Source organism: Ctenopharyngodon idella, chromosome 3, assembly GCF_019924925.1.
Source record: "Ctenopharyngodon idella isolate HZGC_01 chromosome 3, HZGC01, whole genome shotgun sequence".
Lineage (NCBI taxonomy): Eukaryota > Metazoa > Chordata > Actinopteri > Cypriniformes > Xenocyprididae > Ctenopharyngodon > Ctenopharyngodon idella.
In genome coordinates, this window is record NC_067222.1 from 40,309,179 (window position 1) to 40,331,752 (window position 22,574).

Sequence of the window (22,574 nt, forward strand, 5' to 3'; positions counted from 1 at the left end):
AAAAAGATTGTTTTTTTTGTGGATGAGGCCTTAAGCTGATGACACACAGTGCAACTCGTTGGGTAATTTTGTTGGAAATGGGCAACGGCGCTAGCTTGGGCAATGCTGAATCGGTTACTGTTGATTAGTTAGCTTGTCTTATCACATTGCCTACTTTCCAATTGTCTTGTGTATCATCCAACTTGAGTTAGAAGTAAATCTGAAGTTTGCTCGGCTTCCAAGACTTCATTCGCTGCCTAAAATGTTCTTTGATGTGTTCACACCCAAATATTTCAGGTATGTAGCATTCAACGCAAGAGGCACAAACATTTAAAGACTAGATGGCAAAATGGATCACTGCGTCTTAATGTAGGTTATTTCTTTTTGCAATATGAGCAAGACAAATACAAAAACATCAAGTAATGACAACTTATACAGAAGTACAGAAACCTAAACTCATGTCTATGGATGGGTGATCATGAAGATGTAACTGATGCAACCAAAACCTTTCCTGGGATGTAAATGACAAGGGGAAGAAGGTTTTTTTTATTAATTGACCCTTCGCCAGGAGTTTGACTGACAGGCGATCTAACCAATCATAACGCCAAATCCAACATTATGTCCGACAAAGCAGTTAGGAGAGTTAGTAGATTAACGCTGGTGGACCTGAACTTGAAAATTGGTGTGTACTGACATCTTTCCGCGGTTGAAAGAACATACCTTCTGATGTTCATTCATGTTTATTTGATACTAAAAATTAACTAGTTGGAAGAGATGATCGGTTCTTGAGCCGCTTGAACTGAGGTGCTATAGCGATCAGTCAAGACACATTAAAGAGCCACAAAATGGTATTTATTGTTTAAATTTCTATAAAAGTTACATAATTTGAGACTTTGTTTCATATCAAAGGTAACCTGCTCTATCTTGTTTGTCGACACGTTGTCAGTCTCCTCTTTGCTCCGCGATGTATTCTTCACTGCGTGAGAACAAGAAGTGTGGTGTGAGGGTGCATGATTTGGCGGACATAGCAACAGTAACTAAAGGGGGCGGGCCTTTGCAAACGGTCAATTGTATGACTCTGAAGTATGTGTGGTGCTTAAGAAAATTTTCAAATTTGGTTCTAGTGAGAGCGGGCGAATATATGAGGCTTTTATGAAAACTAATTTTAAAACAAAAAGTGTTTTGAGTTTGCTTTAAGTCTGAGGTGTCTATTGCTTATAAAACGCTCCACGTTCACTTTACCTTCTCATGCACATAATTAGAAATATTTTTGGCCATTAAAGGTTACTACACAAAGAGAATGATGACATGCAATGAAACAAACGAGGAGATAAGTCACTTATTCTCATTTCTAGAGATAATGAGGGGCATATTGTAAAACTATTGTCAAATACACAGAAAAAGAAAGGTTTTAGTTCAGTTTGCTGTGGAAGGCTTAAGTGATTGTAATATATTAAATAAATAAATCGTATATAAAATAAATTGTAATAAATAAAATAATTGTTTTGATATGATCAAATTGATTGTAATAAAATATAACAAAAATAAAAATTAGAAAAAAGTGATTATTGAACAGTAGACTTATCACAACTAAAACAGACCCAAATAAAAGCCCATTTTTAAGGCCAGAGTCAATGTGAATGCAAAAAAGAACTGGGATCTTCTACACCTGATTCACATTTTCGTCTATTCAAAGAGGTCTGAATTATCTCATAATAAAAAGTTTAGCCCCACTTTTTTTTTTTTTTTTTTTTATAAATCAAAGACTGAAGTGCTTCTTTAACTGTATGAGAGTGTATTTTTCTCTTTGTCATCAACATGGAGGGGATGATGGGGGAGAGAAGAGGAGGGGGTGCTCATGCGCTCCTGTACTGACCTGTGCTGGAAGTTGAGCGGCAGGGCACACCCTGCTGTGCTCCCCCCCAGCTCCCCCTCCCTCTGTGGGGTCCACTGCGCCGGTGCCTCCTCTGGCCAGCATCTGGACACAGGGCAACAGGGTGAGAGGCTGAGGGCGGCAGGCACAGACAGCGCTGGCATCTGCCCCCACCGTCCCGATGACATCCCACCCCATCCACCCCTTAAACTGGGACCAGAGACCCCCACAGTAAATAATGCATATCAAGAGAAGAAAAAAAAAAACAAAACAAAAAAAAAACAGAAGTACTGTGGCATATGATAATGGAATCAGAACAAGTCTGATTTTTGCCAAAAAATGTTCGAGATGTTGAAACAAAGACCTGGGTAACTAGTAACTAGTGAGTGCAATGTAGAAGTTATAAATATAAAAAGCAGAAATCTCACATCTATAAATAATAATAAGAGCCTACTCAATGAATAAGGAAGTGAAAGTGCTTCAGTGATGTAAATAGCTCTTTTCTCATGGATGTAATCTGGTCAATCTACTAATACAAAGCATGTCTTGTGCATTACATTTTTTTTTTATTTTTTTTTTTTTTTTTTTTAAAACATGCACTGAATAAGCAATCCAGACAGGACCACATCTTAACGTGCTCTTTGCCTTCCTGAGCAAAGCATGTGCCTCCACTCAGCAAATAAAGCAGGTTTGGGACACATTATACTAATTAATTTAAGAGGCATTGTGATGAGCCACAAATCCATTTAATGAGATACCACAGTCGTGCATATTTCATTAGTATCAAATAAAGAAAATCTGTTTATAAAAGACAGAAAAAAAACAGCAATATGTCTTGTAGTGTCCAAGATTGCTGACCGCAATCCCTCTGAAGCGGAGTAAAGCTCTCCACTCTGCAAATGAAGCTGCCTTCTCTGCCCTAAAACCATCCCACACTTGACAAAATAATAATGCATATTTCTCTCAGGTATCTGAACTATTTCAGGTCTGTGCGGAAGCACCGAAGGGCTTTTTTGCTTCATAACTGAAGGTGGCAAGGGCTTATACTCAAGAATAACTGTAGAATATCAGTGACAGAGAAGAAGTGACTAAAGAGAAAATGCATTTACGTCTATCACTAACCATATCCGGCTTTATGCTTAAAGAATAGTTCACTAAAAAGTAAATTCTGTCATTTACTCAGCCTCATGTCAATGAGATGCTTTGAACAATGTTTACACAGACTTTTTCCATACAATTCAAAAACTTTGCCTTTTACCCAGCTCTTAAATCTAATTTGCTTCTGCAAATTCAAACTTGCCATATCATGACCAGCTATGAGACACAAGAATCAACAGAGTTTGGCTTTGTTAATTTGACACATGCTGTGACAAATCTTCACTCTAAAAAAAAATGCTGGGTTATAAACAACCCAAGTTGGGTTAAATATGGGCAAACTTAAATGTTTGACCAACTGCTGGGCTGTTTTATATAACCAAACTATTGTTTAATTTACTATATGGCTGGCTTAAAACATTTACTGGTGAACATTTATTAATAATCAATTTAATGTTTATTATTTAATTATTTATTAAAACATATTAATAAATGTTCATTTCCAACATATTTTGGGTTCATTTTAAGTGAGCAATACAGTAATTTTTAAACAATAGTTGAGTTAAATAAAGCTACCCAGCAAGTTGGGCAAACATTTAACCCAATCGCAGAGTTTGTCCATTTTTAACCCAGCATTTTTTAGAGTGTTCATGCCAGTTTGAAGATGCAGAGGTTCCAAATTTGAATTTAATTAGTAGTAATAGTCTATTGCATTGATTAAGGAGTCATTTCTACCTAATTTCTAGCTTTTAAAATATATTTTTATCTTTATTGTTTTATCTTGAAATTTTCAGAATTCCCATACTTCAAAAACTAGTTGAATGAAATGTGTTATGTCATACGAGGAAAGGAATTCGTTCTTTTGAGCCTAACATTTTACATTGTCAACTTGAATCTGTAAGTGCATAATGTACCCTCTTATATGAAGTTCTCCTTGTAACAATTTTTAAACCTTTTTTTAAAGTGGTTTTATTCTAACCTACTTTTTTTTGTTACTATTATAGTTGTTCGTTTTCCTTTGTATATATTAAAAACGTATGTGTGTATATATTAAAAACATATACTATTTTTAGTACTAGTGGGTGCAGGACACTATAGTTCATTTATGTAAGTGAGGATAACAAAATAAAGTAAACTGTGACATATTATACCCAAAAATTCTTCATACTGTGGACTACCAGTAAAATTGATAAGAATTTGGGACCAAAAATTATTCAGACACTTTGACCTGACCATGTTTTGCTTAAGTGTTATCCGACATAATTAAGATTATTTTTTTCTGACACAGTTTATCTCTGAGATCTTGTCATATTTTATTACCATTTTTTTAAACTATAGTGAATGAACTGTATTAATTAATGAAATGTTCAAGGTGTCTGAATACATTTTGGTTTGACTGTATATATATAAAATACACAAAAAGATTATATTTGTGTGTTACAGGTTATATTAAATCACATTTTTGGCTTTAATAAAACCATTTAATTTGGATGTTATCACAAGAAGCACCGTTTTTAGGCTTCCATGACAAAATTTTGGACAGTTTGAAATGTCAGTCTGTTCCTCAAACAAAGCAATATGACTTATTGAGGCTTCTTAAGACTTAAAAAATAGAGCAAAAGTCATATTGACATAACTTTTATTTTACTTTATCATTTTTGGTGCCTGATGGCCTCCCCATCCACTTTCAGTAATTTGAAAATAGCAGCCAGGACATTCTGAAATATATATATTAAAAAAAAATGAAGAAACTGCTGATTGCTTATCTTCAACCAAATACCCAAAAACCCTCTTCAAACAGTCAAGCACATCATCATCATCATTCATCTTATGAGTCTCTTGTACAAGTGAAACAAAGTCACTAGTACGCTACACAACAATAACACACAAGAAATGCGGTATAGACATAAAGGCAATATCGTTGCGTTCATAAGTTGCTCGAGTATAGCGACCCTCCATCTCATTAATAGAAACTCAATTTGCGGACAGCTGCACACGCGCACGCATTATAGGAGAATTGATTGCGCCCAACACACAATGAAAAGGATGAACACCAGGGAGGAGGAGGAGGGTAAAAGAGAAGTGAATTAATTAAGAGAACCAGGTGGTCAAATGGCTTGGTGGAAAATCACAAGCTAATGACACATCACAGGGCATACGCGCACATACGATCCCTCATTAAAAGGCAGCTTTTGTGCGGGATCCGCGGCTCGAGTTGACCTTTCAACAGATCGCAGGTCACAGCGCGCAATCTAGCGATCCATACGAGATCAATTTCACTGCGGTCAATACAAATACACTGACTGTACGCGAGGACAATCTGCGGGGAAAGGCGGGAAAGTCGTCAACCCTGTCGGGTGTTTTCGTCTCGAGGTTAAGTCTGACACTGTTTGACGGCGATGACTTAATTAAGCGCGCGCTGATTATCTATGCTAATGACGAGGTAGCACATTAATCCAATTCATTTATCTAGTGGGGCCTCAATCTGGCAGACGCGCGCTGAAGACCAAATGGCTTCACAGAGCCCATGGGCTCCTGATAACAAACATATTGGTTGACCTCTAAAACCTTTTTGGCCCCATTTAGCAAAACCAAAGGAGGGGGGGAAATACTCGAGTCTTTGGGATTTAGTAATTATAGTACTATTATCCATTTGGAGTGTATTTAGTGCATTGTTTGTGTGGAAATCAAGTGTGTGGTACAAACACAATGACTTCTAATAGGCTATTAAAACTAAACTTTTTTTTGTTATTATAACTTCCATTAAGAACACTAAGTGAATTAATTTACATTCATTCACGCTTTTTTGAACTAATAACGCAACCTCAATACGTTTAACGCGAACTTTTAACAACTTGAAAAGGTAAAATCCAACAACACTCAAACAATATGGTCAATTAACATTTGTATTTTCAAGTAAGAACATGTGCAAACGTAAATTACGTAAAAGGTGGAAGACATTGTACGATTTTCAGGCGACAAATTGTCGCTATTTATATTGTATTTGTCTGTATAACGCAAAGATGTGTAGACTGTGTCCAATCCCCCTCACAGATCTATCTGTTTTTCTTGAGAGCGTGCACACTTGTCCTCCTCTCACAGGTCTTACCTCGCCTGGGCTTCGTCGAGGCTCTCGTCGGTGATGGCCATGATCTGTTGGAGAATATCCCCTATGTCTTGCTGCGGTTGACCGAGGGATTGCTGCTTCCGAACCGAATCGGGGTCACCCACGTCGGCTTGAGAGAGTCCGCCGAGTCCGCCCATGCTAGCCAGCATTCGGGTCTGATCATCCATAATACTTTAAAGCCGAATCTCGCCGTTTCCCCGCCGCAAACCAATGAAAACGTGTATCAGCGACCTGTCTTGGTGACCATGTACCACCAACAGCGTGAATACAAACGTGGAGCTGGACGAACCACTAGATAAAAAAACAACGAGTGCGCGACTGAAATGTGGGATTTAACCACATCAAAACGATGCGCGATTGATGGAAAAGGGTGAATAACTAGTTTGCATGAGGGGAAAAAAAATCAGACCGCATGCAATTCCTGCAAAACCCAGTATTGTCTAAAGCAAAACGCTGCACACTAGCACTCCCATAAAGCAGCCTAACAAGAAAATAAAAGCGTCCCTGGAAACATGAAGTATCCCACGCGCGGCATCTCAAAGTATCGCCTCTCTAAACAACTCGCAGTCTGCAATAAAACCATTCATGGCCACATATACGTCAACAATCTGGCTTTTCGTCAAGAGGTTGTTGTCGCTGACAGCTATTACAGTAGAAATCTCAGACACTACTAACAAGCTGGACTAAACCAACCAGAGCGGCTAACAAGCTAATAGAGAGGAGAAAAAAGTCCCTGCTGAAAATAAATCGAAATAGAAACTCGGGCGTTCGCTTATTAACGTCCCCTCGCTTAGAAAAAAGCCAAAACTCAACGGGCAAAACGAATCCCGAGAGAGGCGGACGAACGAAACCGCTTTTAAACGTAAATCCGAGATCTCCGACACAATTGATTCGCAGTGTTGGCTAGCTGCTTAGCAGCGGAGCTAACTAGCATTCGAGCGCTGCTAGCAACAGATTCACACGGGCTCCACAAACCCCCGGGACCAACAGCAAACTGCCCCCGAAATGCCCCGGCTTAGGTGGACTGCTCGAAACGGCTCAGAACGGCAACGCTCAGCTCCATGCCAGCCAACTCGACACAGTTGGTTTGTTCCCAAGCCGCGGTGCTGTCGTGGAAAAAAAAATTGCCCCTCTCTTGTGTTTCTGCCCTCCTCGGCGGCTCTTTTCTCCCCCTCTGAGCGAGCGCACCACTGCGCGCGTTCACGCTACTACATACGAGCCCGTACGTCATCATCGCGCACAAAAGAGCCGCTACTGTGAGGAGCCTCTAGGGGCGCCAGTGGCGCGCACGCGCCTAAGCAAGTAAACAACTTGCGCGTCTCTTTCAAACCGATCGCATGCCGTTTCTAATGTAAGTGGCTTTTGTGTTGTAAGTTACCATAGCTGAACTGTGGCATTTGTACATAAGCCAATAGTAACCAAAGGTGAAACAATGGATGACGCCTAAATGATGTGCTTTGATCTGTGTAACTGGTTTCTTTTACACAAGCTGTGGAATTTAGTAACTATATAATTACAATGTCATCGTTGAATTAGCCTAAATATATTCACTTCCTCCCTCCCTCACCTAATAGATTAAATTTAGAATGAATCTACAACATTTCTGCTAATAATTACAATGTTACTGTAGTAAAACCATTGTAAGTTTATGTAAGGGTGATTTAAACCAAAAAAGGTTAAACCTGAAAGGGTTCTGTCAGGTGCTATGTATTATTATTAATTAAAATGAATATAAACTAAATAAAACTAAACCTCTCTCTCTCTCTCTCTCTCATATATATATATATATATATATATATTTTACACAGTATATATATGTAGTTTTATGGATTTATTTTTTAATTGAATAATTTGTTAATTTGAGTAGCTTGTAAACATAATTTAGAACAAACTGAAATAACCCATTACACATGAAAGCATTATGCAATCAGTTAACATTGAGTCAAGAACCCTAGGGTTTTATATTGAACCCCATTGAACACAGTGAGTTATCCAGTGACAAAGTGTCCAAATTCCATAATTGCCATTTTAGTGTATGTTATTACAAAGCATAATTAACCCTTGTGACCAAAATGTCTAAACTGCCTCTATTCAAAACATTTCACAAAATATTCCATTACTCAAATTAAATTGCTAGAAGATGCAAATCAAACATACCTGAATGGTTGTAAAACCAACATTCAAAATGTTAGATAATGCTTCCAGTGTTGGGGATAACACATTACAAGTAACACCAGTTATGTAATCGGATTACTTTTTCAAGTAACTAGTAAAGTAATGTATTGCTTTTAAATTTACAACAAAATATCTAACTTTTTTTAATTAAGTAACACAAGAATTCCCATTTATTGACTGACACCTGTCCATGTTGAGAGAAATCGGGAGTAAGTGCAGAGTTGTGTGTGCTGTGTACACAAACATGAGGGTTACTCATCTCACTTTCGCAAAAACAGATTCAGTATTCCTCAAAATTATTAAAAAAAACAGTGAAATGCAAACTATTACACAAACCTGCGATAATTAAATATATCAAATAGCACAAAATATATTTTATGAATTGAATCTCATTAACCAGTGTTTTTGCTGCTGACCTTCGATGATCCAATTCAACCTACGAATAAGCAAAAATGACTTTAGTTAAACATCACATTTTGAGTTTCATTTTTTTTTTATTGCTCAAGTGAGATTGTGCGTCCTGCACAGCTGAACGGTTTGTTTGAGCTGCGCCCTCTACTGGCGTGAATTTGCATTTCTTTTAGCCTGAGGCTTATTCATTTCACTTTTGGTCTCAAATGGCCTTTACATCCATAAAGGCATCGACGCTAATATTAGTCTGTCTGTCTCATCCTCATCCCAAGGTTACCGTAGTCAAACTCAGCCGGATCCGGTCCATATCCAGATCAGATGGAGGATCTGCACAAAGACACGAACACAACGCATCCCTGAAGGTCAGCAGAGACTGTGACTATAAACCATCCCCTGTGAAGGCCTCATCGATATGAGATCCTCAGCAAAGACCACAAGAACCAGACACGTCCTCCGTACAGACCTATGACCAGCTTCGGCTCCATACCGGCGTGATAAATCCGATCAAAAGATATGGATGAATATTTGAATGCTACTGATCCCGATCTGTAAAAAGTATTGTATAAAGCGCTATATAAATAAAGGTGACTTGATTTGACATTTGCCAAAATTAGAATTCTAGAATTAGAAAACAAGCAAGTAAAGCTCAGGTGAGAAAAGGTAACGCAACAATATCGTAATGCATTACTTTCCATAAAAAGTAACTAAGTAACGTAATTAGTTACTTTTTAAGGGAGTAATGCAATATTGTAACACATTACTTTTATAAGTAACTCTCACTAACACTGAATGCTTGAATGTTTCCTGTTCCGGACAAATAGGCCTACTGACAACTTTCAGCTTTAAAACATGTCTTTGGGTACATTGTGAGCTACTGGTGCACTCAAGGAAAAGTCTGTAGAAATATGGCCCAAATGTTCTGTTAATATTAAGTAATTTTCCATATTGATTTTTCTCAGGTGTTGGTTTGCCTGTATTTTGAATTACGCATTGCTTTTGTCCTGCAGCCAAAAAGGTTTGGTTACTAATGTTCTTCAAAATCTGTTCTTTTATGTCTCACAGAAGAAAGCAGGTCATACAGGTTTGGAATCACATACAGTATGGGTGAGTAAATGATGACAATGTTTATTTTTTGGGTGAACTATCCCTTTAAAATATGCTGTGACAACATAAAGTCCGATGTGTATTGCAAAACATACGTTTTTAAACAGCAGTAATGTACAAGAAATGCTTCAATGAATTAAGATTCAATAAAAGGAAATTTCAGATAATCATGTTTTGTTAAGTTTAGATATATAGATCTTTCTTCTGTGTGACAATCAATAACTTTTTGCACAAATAATAAAATGGATTGGGTTAGATATAGAGTGAGTTTAGATTGCTAACTTTTAAACAATCAAATTTCAGTTAATGTGTAGATTATTCAGCCAAAGTTTCACAAAATATATTCTAAGAGAATTTTGGTTTTTATGTTAAGAGGATTGTCTTTGGAGAAAATAAAAATGCATTCAAAAAGACTATTCACTGGATTACAGTAAAGTTAAATTAACCTATTAATTATCTAATAATATTTTAATGCCCGTCCATATAAATGGCTGAGTATGACATCACTTATTTTAAATCAATGTATTTTAGCAAGTGCACGGACAGAGCAGATTAAAAATAAGTGGTCCCAATTTTTTTTGCAAACGTGGACGTTTTGGGGCAGTTCATCACTCAGAGAGAAAAGACAGGCTTCTCAGACGAATGGCTGCTGGGATACATGGAGGGGAGAGACTCAGCCTGGAGCATTTCAATGGGAGTTTGATGATGTGTGTGCAAAGAGAGGAATGGGACAAAAGTGGTGCTGGTTTATGCTGACGCGTAGCACATCTCTCGGCTACAATCTAACACTAATCAATCTGAAGTGAGAATGAGAATATTAGAGAACAAACTGTAACCTGAACTCGTTATCACAGCGTTGCTTTCGCACAGTGAGATTTTGAGTAATTGTAAATCTATATTTTTTTCAATCTTTCTCCTTTCATTTCCTAAATGATGGACAATGTGGCCCAGTGGAAAAAGGTACCACTATATGTATACATCTTTCTCATATATATATATATATATATATGTATGTATGTATGTATGTATGTATATGTATGTATGTGTGTATGTATATATATATATATATATATATATATATATATATATATATATATATATATATATATATATACATACATACATACATACATACAGTTGTTGTCAGAATTATTGGCACCCTTGGTAAATATGATCAAAGATGACTATAAAAATAAATCTGCATTGTTTATCCTTTTGATCTTTAATTCATAAAATTAGCAAAAATCTAACCTTTCATTGAAGGAAAAGAATTGAAAGTGGGGGGAAAATCACATTATGAAATAAATGTTTTTTTCCAAAACATGTTGGTCACAATTATTGGCACCCCTAGAATTTTTTATGAGTAAATATCTCTGAAGTATATTCCTATTCACATTTACATTTACATTTTTTTAGCAAACCAGGGTGATCATGAACATGAAATTGTCTAGCCATGACTTCCTGTTCCACAGGAATAAAAACATGAGGAAACACAAAAGCCAAATTCCCTTAATCATTCATCACAATGAGTAAAACCATATAGCAAATAGCTAAAGCATTGAAAATATCCATTTCCACCATCAGGGCAATAATTAAGAAATTCCAATCAACTAAAGATGTTACAAATCTGCCTGGAAGAGGACGTGTGTCTATATCGTCCTAATGTGTGGTGAGGAGGAAAGTTTGAGTGGCCAAAGACTCTCCAAGGATCACAGCTGGAGAATTGCAGAGATTAGTTGAGTCTTTAGTCTCAGAAAGCCTAAAAAAAAATTATCAAACAGCACCTACATCCCCACAAGTTGTTCGGGAGGGTTTCAAGAAAAATCCTCTGCTCTCATCCAGAAACAATCTCCAGCATATTCAGTTGCCAGACAAGACTGGATCTTCAAAAGGGACCGGCTTCTATGGTCAGATGAAACTAAAAAAGAGCTTTTTGGCAGCAAACCCACCAGATGGGTTTGGTGCACACATGGATAAAAAGTACCCCATGCCCTACGGTTAAATATACTGCTGGATCTTTAATGGTGTGGGCCTATTTTTCTGCTGGAGGTCCTGGACATCTTGTTCAGATACATGGTATCATGGATTCTATCAAATACCAACAGATAAAAAATCAAAACCTGACCGCTTCTGCTAGAAATCTAATAATGGGCCATGGTTGGATCTTCCATCAGGACAATGATCCAAAACAAACATCAAAACCAACACAAAAATGTGTCACTGAGCACAAAATTAAGCTTCTGCCATGGCCGTCCCAGTCCCCTGACCTGAACCCTAAAGAAAATGAGTGGAGTAAACTAAAGAGAAGAAGCACCAACATGGAGCTGGGAATCTGAAGGATCTGTAGAGATTCTGCATGTCTCTGCTCTCTTGTCAGGTGTTCTCCAAACTCATCAGGCATTATAGAAGACAACTCAGAGCTGTTATCTTGGCAAAAGGAGGTTGCAAAAAGTATTGAATAAAAGGGTGCCAATAATTGTGGCCAATGTGTTTTGGAGAAAACATTTATTTCATAATGTGATTTTTCCCCCACTTTCAATTCTTTTCCTTCAATGAAAGGTTATGATTTTGCTAATTTTATGAATTAAAGATCAAAAGGATAAACAATGCAGATTTATTTTTATAGTCATCTTTGATCATATTTACCAAGGGTGCCAATAATTCTGACCACCACTGTGTATATATATATATATATATATATATTCAAATAGAAAGCAGTTATTTTAAAATGCAATATTTTACAATATTACTGTTTTTACTGTATTTTATTTTTGATCTCTCTCTCTCTATATATACGTGTATGTATAATTATATATAATGTATATGCATGTGTGTATATATGTATTTGTATGATTGTGTGTGTGTGTATATATATATATATATATATACATATATACATACATACATACACACACACGGGTGTATATGTGCGTGTATATGTGTGTGTGTATATGTATATGTGTGTGTGTATATATATATATATATATATGTAATATATATATTTAAACAGGTAAGTTATTCTAAAATGTAATATTTCAATTTTTACTGATTTTACTGTAATTTATCTTTGATCTGTATGTATATGTGTATGTATATATATTTATAATGTATGTATATGTGCATACATGTGTATATGTGTGTGTATATATGTATTTGTTTGTATATGTGCATATGTATATATATGTCTGCATGAATGTGCGTGTGTGTATACATGTAATATATATATTAAAATAGAAGTTATTTTAAAATATAATATTTCACAATATTACTGTTTTGTATTTTTGATCGCTCTATATATGTATGTATATACATGTGTATGTGTATATGTTTGTATATGTGCATATATGTGTGTGTGTGTATATATATGTACACACACACACACACATATATACACACAGAGATCAAAAATAAAAAACAGTAATATTGTGAAATATTACAATTTAAAATAACTTTCCTATTTTAATATATTACATATATACACACACATACACACGCACATATACATGCAGACATATATACATATATGCATATGTGTATATATATATATATATATATATATATATATGTATATATATATACACATATGCATATATGTATATATGTCTGCATGTATATGTGCGTGTATTTGAATATATTAATGAAGAACCTGTTCTGCTTATCACATTTATATAATGCTCTGCTTATAACAATATAAACCAGTTCCTGACAGATACTGAAAACAAAGCATGATTTAATATCCCCAGCAACAAAAGGACCATCTGATTTTTACTCCATACCAACATAGACAGCTACTACACCACATGCATAGATTAATCTTTGTCAATTGACATTTAATTTAAAAGTATTTGCCACCATGAGAATAGTTTTTTCCCCTCCTGACTGTGAATAGGTATTCTTCTTAAAGCTGTTTGAGGCAGATGCACCCTCGGCCCACAAGCGCTGAGCCTCATTTTCATCTAAATAAGAATCGATCCCTCTTGCTGTGCCACCCCCAGTGCTTCTGACGCTTAACCCCACTCTCCTGCTAAACCACCTCCATCCCTACATTAACAGAGAAAACTAAATACAAGCCAAGTCTAATCAGCCTGCATGTGCATCAGAGGAAAAATGACCTCGTTTTCGAGCTGCTGAGATCTAAACGGTTAAAGGTTTTCTTCTAGGATTGTTGAAACGTCTGTCTTCAATTTCTTTGATCACAGTGGACTAAGTATCGAGAGTGAACGTCGCTTTGTTCGAGCTCATATACTTTTATTATGGCATGGGAGTTCAGAGCAGGTCGTGTTTAGTCTTGTGGGCATGGAAATGTGATATAAACAGAGAGGATGTGAAGTGGAGAAATCTTCTAAGCCTGTTTCTTGCTCAGCAGCCCTGTGCTATGTTGAATAGAGAACAAGGGATGGAAGTGTGGGGGAAGGGGTCACAAGAACAAACATAATAGAAGGCTAAAAGGCCCTCAAAGAGCTCATGACTAAAGGCCAGTGGCTTTTCTTTAGGCTAATAACGATGACTTAAAGCATATAAATACTTGTTTGCGATGTTTGTCTTGGAAACAAAACACCAGCTCAAACAGTTCATTCAATTTTATCATTCAGGCAGAAGAAAATCCAGGGATGGATGAATGAATATCATCTTTAGTCCATTAGACATGCAGGATACTCTAAAGACCATTTAAAAGACTCAAACGGAGACAAATTTTACATGACAGAACTGAAAGAAAGCAGAAAAAGTTTGAAGTAAATGTCAAGGCATTTAATTATTTGTAGAAATCTTGTACAAAACAATATACAACAGTCTTTAAAACACACAGGTAAAAGTAGAGCTTTGAATAACTAGTCTGCCATCTAGTGTCCATCTTTGCACTTCATGTACGCATTCTCTCACACACCAGAGGACATTAAACAAAACAGCTACAGACATTAAAGACAATTCGATATTCATTAGCAAATCATGGTACTGTCCACACAGAGTAGCAATTACTGGTTAACAGAAAAATGACGTATTTTGTTATAGGAAAAAAGTAGAATGTTACATTAAAAAGTTATTAATGCATAACCAAAATGGTCATATCAGATCACAGAGCTTTTCTGTGGAAGCCTAGCATCTTATGGGAGGAAAACTAGGAGGAAACACTAGATATGGGTCCTTTTATCAGCTGTCTGACTGGGGATGAAGGGAGATTCTGAAATCCAGCCCTGGAAGCTGTGGGGGGGAAAAAACTTGGTGTTTAATGATGTCTACAATAGTGATCAAAATAGCGCAAACCACCTTTTGAAAGTAACTCGGCGCTTCAAATAAAGATTATATCAATTACATCATTACTCCAGTCTTCAGTGTCACATGATCCTTCAGAAATTGTTCTAATATGATGATTTGCTGCTCAAGAAACATTTATTATTATTATCAATGTTGAAAACAGATTGTTTAAAAAAAATAAAAAGTCTTACTGAGGCCAAACTTTTGAAGGATAGTGCCTATTACTGACCTGTTCCACAGACTGAAATACGTTTTCTCACCTAGTCTGGTGCTGGTCTCTTTTAGCAGCAGCTGAGATTTCTCATGGAAAGACAGCAGCTCCCTCATTATACAACAGTGAGAGTCCATCTGTGAAGAAACAACTGCACATGACAGCAGCTCTCAAAACAGTTTTAAAAAAAAAAAAAAAAAAAAAAAAAAAACGTAACCAATTCTCTATACCCCAGTTTCACAGACAAGGCTTAAGCTAGTCCCAGACTAAAATGCATGTTTGAGCTGTTTTAACAGAGCAGCTTGCACTGAAATATCTTAAATATGTCAGTGTCATTGTTTTGTCTCAAGATGCACAACAGTAATGTTTTTTTTCCTAGGGTACATTTATAAAAGCTACTTAAATGTCCTAATTGAACTAAGGCCTAATCATGGCTTAGTCTAAGCCCTGTCTGTGAAACCGGGCCTTAATGTATTTTTAAACTGTACATTAAAAATTATTTTCTGTTTTATTTCTGAAAACTCTAAACTTTATGTAGTGACATTATGTATAATACAAAATACAGCATTATATTTGTTTTAGGGCTGTCACGTAGATTTTTCACACCACGGTTATCGTGGCCAAAAGAATTCACGATATCTATATATCGTGATATCTATAGAAACCTTGAAAAAAAAAACCTAATGTTTTCAGTCAAATTCATCATTATTTTGTCTTTTTCATTCTTTTTTTTTTTTTTTTAAACACTGCCTGAATGTATCCTGAAGAACTGAAAAGACTTTCTGATGCACATTTTAAAGACCATGCTATGTGATTTTATTTAGAGGCAGAAATTATATTATTTTATAGTATTCTATACAGTGATAAAGGCTATGCATAGCATTATAAATATTCATTATCCTTACGAAAATAACCAAGATGGCTTGAACACAGACAAACCATACTGTCAAAATGGTGTTAATTCTCTTCATGTTAAATCATTCAAAACGTCTCTATCTGCATTTTAAATGCATATTTCATACGGATTACATAATCAGAGAGTAGACTATTTCTTTTCGTTTTGAACTGTTTCGTTTAAAAGTAGTCATTTCAAGCTTTCTATAGATACATTTCTCATGTCTGTGAGGCAAGTAGCCTATAAGCTGAGTTTCATTTCATTTATGAGACGCGCTCCAGTTCATGTGCAAGTGATCGCGCCGGCGCCTCCATTATATTGTCTGCTTTATTTGCTTCTTATTTATTAAATCGAAGCAATTGGTTGATGAAACACTGAAATGGTGATGTCATGTGCATGAGTGTTACGTGTTCAGTCTATAGGTGTGTAGTGTTTCTTTACAAAGTGACATTGCCAACTACTGGCATGGCATAATACAGCGTTTTTAGTCATTTTCACAGAACAGAGATCGTTTTGACAACTTTTTTGTCTGTACGTAAAAAACACTTTTTTTTTTTAGTACGTTGTCGTGTCGTGTAAACACCCTCACTAGTCCAGCACTGCACATTTTGTGTTTCCCCTCATCTAACACACCTCATCACCTCATTAGTAGAGACTGCAAGACCTGAAGTGGGTGTGTCAGAAAAAGGAGACATAAAAAATGTGCAGTGCTGGACAGGTTTGAAAACCCCTGCTCTAACTCACAAAATGACTTTTATAAGCCAGATCTTTTTAACTCTTCCCCGCAATTAACAGAATTTCCCTTCATTTATGACAACGCTTCCCTGCCATTGACAATTTTTTTGGCAATCCGTGTTTTCACTGTTATACGGTAGGGGGCACATCTTCTGAAAGAGCACAGAATCTAAAAACAAGCGACGAATAAGCAGAAACAAGCAACGGAAGCATTGCTTATGTGCATGTATTAAGCCAACATGATCATCAAGCGTTAAAAGGCATATAAATCAAAACTGCCTAACATTACCAAATGAAGTGTCAAACCCAGGAAGAGGTATAGGACTGTGCAAGCTTTGGGGGTGTTGATGGACTCATTAATGAATCAGCCAAAAAACTCACGAGTTATCAGCTACCTTGAATCAATCTGATGATTCAGTCTCTTACTGAAACAGCTGGAATGCTTGATTTATTCAGCAAACCACATGTCCAGTTGGACAGTTGTCATGTTCAAAATGAACCGTGTTATCTACATTGTCAACAACATTGAAATACGCCACAAAAAAGTAATATTATGTTTGTTTACAATATTTGATATATATTGTAAATAGAGTTAACCAAAGTTGCACAGTTTGGACATTTGATTTTGTGAAAAAAAAAAAAAAAAAAAATGCCATTTAAGCACATCTTCATCTATCCCATTGTTAAATTGTATTATTTTAACATTTAAACATAGAAAATATAAGGGAATTTGATTAAAAAAAAAAAAAAAAATTTAATATCTAATATAGTTAGATATAATGCAACAGCTACTTGTGGCCCACAGCTCTTAATTCTATTTTAGGCCATTTGTATTAAAAGCTTAGGCAAACAACAGTTACAACAAACGTTAAAAATTGTTAAAAATGAGATAAGGCTAGTGAAAGTGTTCAACTGAAACTGTTTATCTGTAACAGGTTCTGAATCCTTTTACACTTGACTTGTTCAATGAATCCTCAAGTCTAAAGCGTCATGGCCTCACCACTAGCTCCATGTTTCTGAGTAGTTTTTGCTGTCCCATGAGTACTGCCTTGTAGTCAGGTTTGTTCAGAACGAGCCGACTCTGTGAAGACTTGGCAAAGCATGATGGGTCCAGTGGCACGCCCTTTTCTTCACCCCGCTCCACACATCTGCAACGGGACAGAGATGCAGAGCTAACCAAAACTTCTGCATCCATACATGTGCTGTGTATGTGTAGTTATGCTCACTTGTCCAGTTCGTCAGCTTTGGTCCGGTGTTTCTTCAGTAGCGACTCCCATGACATACTTTCAGCCTGTAACCTTCATAAGCACATGATGACCATTAACAGCTATAGATTAACATGGCAATTGCAGCCATGAAATAAATTCGAGAGAGCAGATGGAGAATTACCTGTTAATGTCCTCCTGAATGCGCGCAGTGGCCGTGTTAACAACGGGGTCACTGCACATACAGAAAGAGAGAGACATTTAATAAACCAGAGTGTGCTTCAGGATTGAAGGACTAGTGATTAAAATAATCAACACAGGAAAAACGGACTTTTACCTCTCAGCAGTTGGGAGTGAATTCTGAGTTTCTCTGCTAATGTCTTGAGCCATACTGTCCCATTCTTCATGCAAAGATTCAACTGAAAGTGAATGACGTTCATGTAAACATCATGAAATAGTTTTTTGACATAAAATGTAAAAAGTATGGGCATTTGCTGTGATGTATTCAATTCTGTTTTTGCGTTATCAAGACAATGTTATCTAGTAATTATTGTAATAATATTTCACAATATTACTGTTTTTACTGTATTTTTGATCAAATAATGCAGTCTTGGTGAGTATATGAGAAAAATTCTTTCAAAAACATTAAAAAATTCTTATCAAACTCAAACTTTTGAATGGTAGTGTATTATAAATATAATTTCCAGCTCTTTTTTTTTAAAGAAAAATATCTTTCCTGAAAGATGGAAAAGAAACCTTAAAGGGATAGTTCACCCAAAAATGAAAATTCTGTCATCATTTACTCACCCTCAAGTTGTTCCAAACCTGTATGAATGTCTGTCTTCTGCTGAACTCAAAAGAAGATATTTTGAAGAATGTGGGTAATCAAACAGTTGATGAGCCCCATTGACTTCAATAGTATTTTTTCCCCCATACTATGGAACTTTTTGGTTGCCCATATTCTTCAAAATATCTTGAGTAAATGATGACAGAACTTTCATTTTTGGGTGAACTATCCCATATACATATACAAAAACCTGCAAAATACAAAAACAGATCATTCCTCTGTCATGGCCCTGACTTACCTTGAGTCTGAAGCGTCTCTGTATCAACACCAGGAACGGTGTACAGACTGTTTTTGACCCTCTTCACTGTCCTCTATGTACAGTCAGGGAAATCAAAAGGTTTAATTCAGGAAAAAGGCAATAAAGTGTCACTGTCACAATTTCAAAGCCTCATGTATCTTTCTTAAATGATTAGTTCACTTCAGAATTAAAATTTCCTGATAATTCACTCACCCCCATGTCATCCAAGATGTTCATGTCTTTCTTTCTTCAGTCGAAAAGAAATTAAGGTTTTTGAGAAAAACATTCCAGGATTTTTCTCCATATATTGGTAACGTTTACCAACAGGTTGAAGGTCCAAATTTCAGTTTCAGTGCAGCTTCAAAGGGCTCTACATGATCCCAGACAAGGAATAAGGGTCTTATCTAGCAAAACGATCGATCATTTTCTAAAAAAAAAAAAAAAACCCAAAAACAAAACAAAAAAAATCATAGTTGTTTTACCTTTTTTTTTTTGTAAAGGGCGTTTGACTTAGTCTTAGCACGTTTGATTTTGTAAACACTGGTACTTCCACCTACGTCACACGTGACCTTTCCAACATGATTACGTAATGCGTGGCGCATCGCAGAGCAGTGCAAGATGAACATTTGTGGTTAAAAAGTATATAAATTATTTTTTTTAAAGAACATGACCAATCGTTTCGCTAGATAAGACCCTTATTCCTCGTCTGGGATCATGTAGAGCCCTTTGAAGCTGCACTAAAATTGAAATTTGGACCTTCAACCTGTTGGTAAACATTGAAGTCCACTATATTGAGAAAAATCCTGGAATATTTTCCTCAAAAACCATAATTTCTTTTTGACTGAAGAAAGAAAGACATAAACATCTTGGATGACATGGGGGTGAGTAAATGATCAGGAAATTTTAATTCTGAAGTGAACTAATCCTTTAACTAATATGCGTTTTACAGACCTGCATAGCAGCTTTAATTAGCATCTCCAGCCTCTCATTGTCAGGTAAAGACAGACTGATGGTTTCACACAGGGCTAAAAGACACAAAGAGAAGTGAAAGTCAACACAATCCTAAATGACCGTCCAGTGAAAGGCTCTTGGACTCAGCACTCACGCTGTGAGGAGCCGGGGAGGGCCGGCAGAGAGCGTCTGCCTCTGGATGATCTCCTCCAGGATTTCCTCCGTGAGCGAGGATTCAGTTCAGGAGCAGTAATGTTCACACTTTCCCTCATGCCTTCCTCAACAGAGCTCATCTTCGAATCCTCTGGCCGTTCCTCTTCTCCTGAACGCTGCATTACTGCATGAGCAGGTGATGTGCAAGGAGACTTCTGAGGAGGACCTGAGACGTGGTTACTATCATGAGGCCGTTTGACTCCATGAGACACTTCTGAGAGCTAGTTGAGATGACACAGAAGCACAACACAGCATTATATACATAAGGGAGGGGTTGACTGCATTCACATAATTGTTACATTTTAACCACAGACACTGGACTTTGTATTAACACATAATGACATTTAAAAGGCATAAGAGTTAACTAAGAAAAAGGCAACAAGCATGATAATGATTTAGCCTATTATGACTTACAGGGACAGATCTTTAAAACCATACACTAGCGTACAAACTTTTGGGGTCTGTAAAATGTTTTGAAAGAAGTCTCTTATGCTCACCAGGACTGCATTTATTTGATCAAAAATACAGTCAAAACAGCAATATTGTGAAATGTTATTACAATTTAAAATGATCTGTTTTCTATTTGAATATATGTTAAAATGTCATTTATTCCTGTGATCAAAGCTGAATTTTCAGCAGTGTCACATGAGCCTTCAGAAATCATTCTGATATGGTGATTTGCTAAATACATTTTTTATTTAGTTACTTATCGCAAACATTTGAACCATACATTAAAAAAAGAACAGAAAACTGATTTACCCTGGTATCGATGCTGCTGGCATCACACCTGTGAGAGAGATTAAATGGTCATGTAGATTACAACACACCGAACAATCTACACAACCTTGTTGTATGCATCCAATATATTGTAAAGCACTTTAAATAATAGTTATCAGTATTTGTCCGTTAACTAATAAAGTATCATATATGGCCAGTTTAGTTGACAATATCAACCGCGCTAAACGCAGTTCTAAATGCTTTGCTTTATTTAAGTGAATTCTTCATGCGGCAATTACTATCACATGTCAGTGAGAAACATTTAATACATATATTCCCATATTGTAAACAATAAATCACTCACAGCTCGAATCCTTCGTTCTGAAGCTCCGCCATTTTCTTTGAAAACCCGCGCGCAGCGTCACTGTGTCAGGTAAGCCCCGCCCACTTTCATTTCTACCGTGATGGTTCTTGGGATCTGTAGTCATGTCAGATTAGCGTTGAGTGCGTGCTTTGTGACATGACTTTTTATTTAAGAATCACAATTTACGTTTTGGTTGTGAAAACTGTGTATGTTTGATAAACTATTATTTAAAATAAAATTATCCTCGCATAAAAACAACGACTCTTTAAAACTGTAACTCGCAATATGTACAATCATTTGGACACTTAAATATCTCATTCCATATTCTCAATTTTTAAACAAATTGTCTATTGTATAAGAAAAGCTCAACCTAAAGTTATTATGAGGAAAACATTTTTAATTTTATTATAATGTTTTATAATAATTTTAACCAATCTACAGGGGTTGGACAATGAAACTGAAACACCTGTTTTAAGACCACAATAATTTATTATGCTGTAATGTATTATGCCTTTTGCAGCTAATACAGCATCAACAGATACAAGTCCTTCACAGTGGCCAGAGGGATTTTTAGCTATTCCTCTTCCAAAACAGTGGTCAGGTCACTGTGTGATGCTGGTGGAGGAAAACGTTTTCTGACTCGCTCCTCCACAATACCCCAAAGTGGCTCAATAATATACGGATCTGGTGACAGTGCGGGGCATGGGAGATGTTCACCTTCAATTTTTATGTTCATCAAACCATTCTGTCACAAGGCTTGCTGTGTGTATTAGTGCATTATCCTGCTGATACATGGCACCCCCTTCAGGTAACAATGTTTGAAACATTAGGTGCGCATGGTCCTCCAGAATGGTTCGGTAGTCCTCGCCCATCAAGCACAGTAGGGAATGCCACTGGGCACTGATTTAGGCTATGTTTGCAAACCCATTTTGGGATATATATATATATATATATATTTTTTTTTTTTTTTTAAATATTACAATTTTCTTTCTGATATTTACTTAATTACATTTGAGCTATTGCATAGAAAATACATTTAAAATAAAACAGTTATCTTTCTGAAAGTAAATGCCCTCCTTTCACTGACCATTTTTTGAAAAATAACATGTATTTTGAAAAAGTTTCAGGCGCTATTTTCACACTATTCCTGTTGAAGTGAAGTGCTGATAAAGTTTTATTAG

At 36.2% G+C, this 22,574-nt stretch overlaps 2 protein-coding genes across 6 annotated transcripts in view; both read right to left on the minus strand.

Annotated features, from left to right (window-relative positions):
• Positions 1 to 7,255, minus strand: part of pbx4 (pre-B-cell leukemia transcription factor 4) — a 46,888-nt gene extending 39,633 nt beyond the window's left edge. For 2 of the 5 annotated variants that reach the window (XM_051886128.1, XM_051886124.1), the window contains exons 1-2: positions 6,057 to 7,255; positions 1,856 to 1,957 (exon numbers count right to left, since the gene is read on the minus strand). In XM_051886128.1, coding sequence (XP_051742088.1) covers positions 1,856 to 1,957; positions 6,057 to 6,241 — 287 coding nt within the window. In that variant the 5' untranslated portion in view covers positions 6,242 to 7,255. The remainder of the gene's footprint in view (positions 1 to 1,855; positions 1,958 to 6,056) is intronic. The other 3 variants (XM_051886126.1, XM_051886125.1, XM_051886127.1) reach the window with 3 other exon arrangements.
• Positions 7,256 to 14,491: 7,236 nt separating this feature from the next.
• LOC127508327 (kinetochore-associated protein DSN1 homolog) lies at positions 14,492 to 21,532 on the minus strand. Its single transcript, XM_051886139.1, has 11 exons — positions 21,394 to 21,532; positions 21,072 to 21,099; positions 20,254 to 20,533; positions 20,100 to 20,173; positions 19,149 to 19,221; positions 18,401 to 18,482; positions 18,248 to 18,298; positions 18,085 to 18,156; positions 17,859 to 18,006; positions 15,278 to 15,365; positions 14,492 to 14,963 (listed from the first exon to the last, which is right to left on the minus strand). The coding sequence occupies exons 1-11, from the start codon at positions 21,423 to 21,425 to the stop codon at positions 14,881 to 14,883; spliced, it is 1,011 nt and encodes a 336-aa protein (XP_051742099.1). The 5' UTR covers positions 21,426 to 21,532; the 3' UTR covers positions 14,492 to 14,880.
• Positions 21,533 to 22,574: the final 1,042 nt, after the last annotated feature.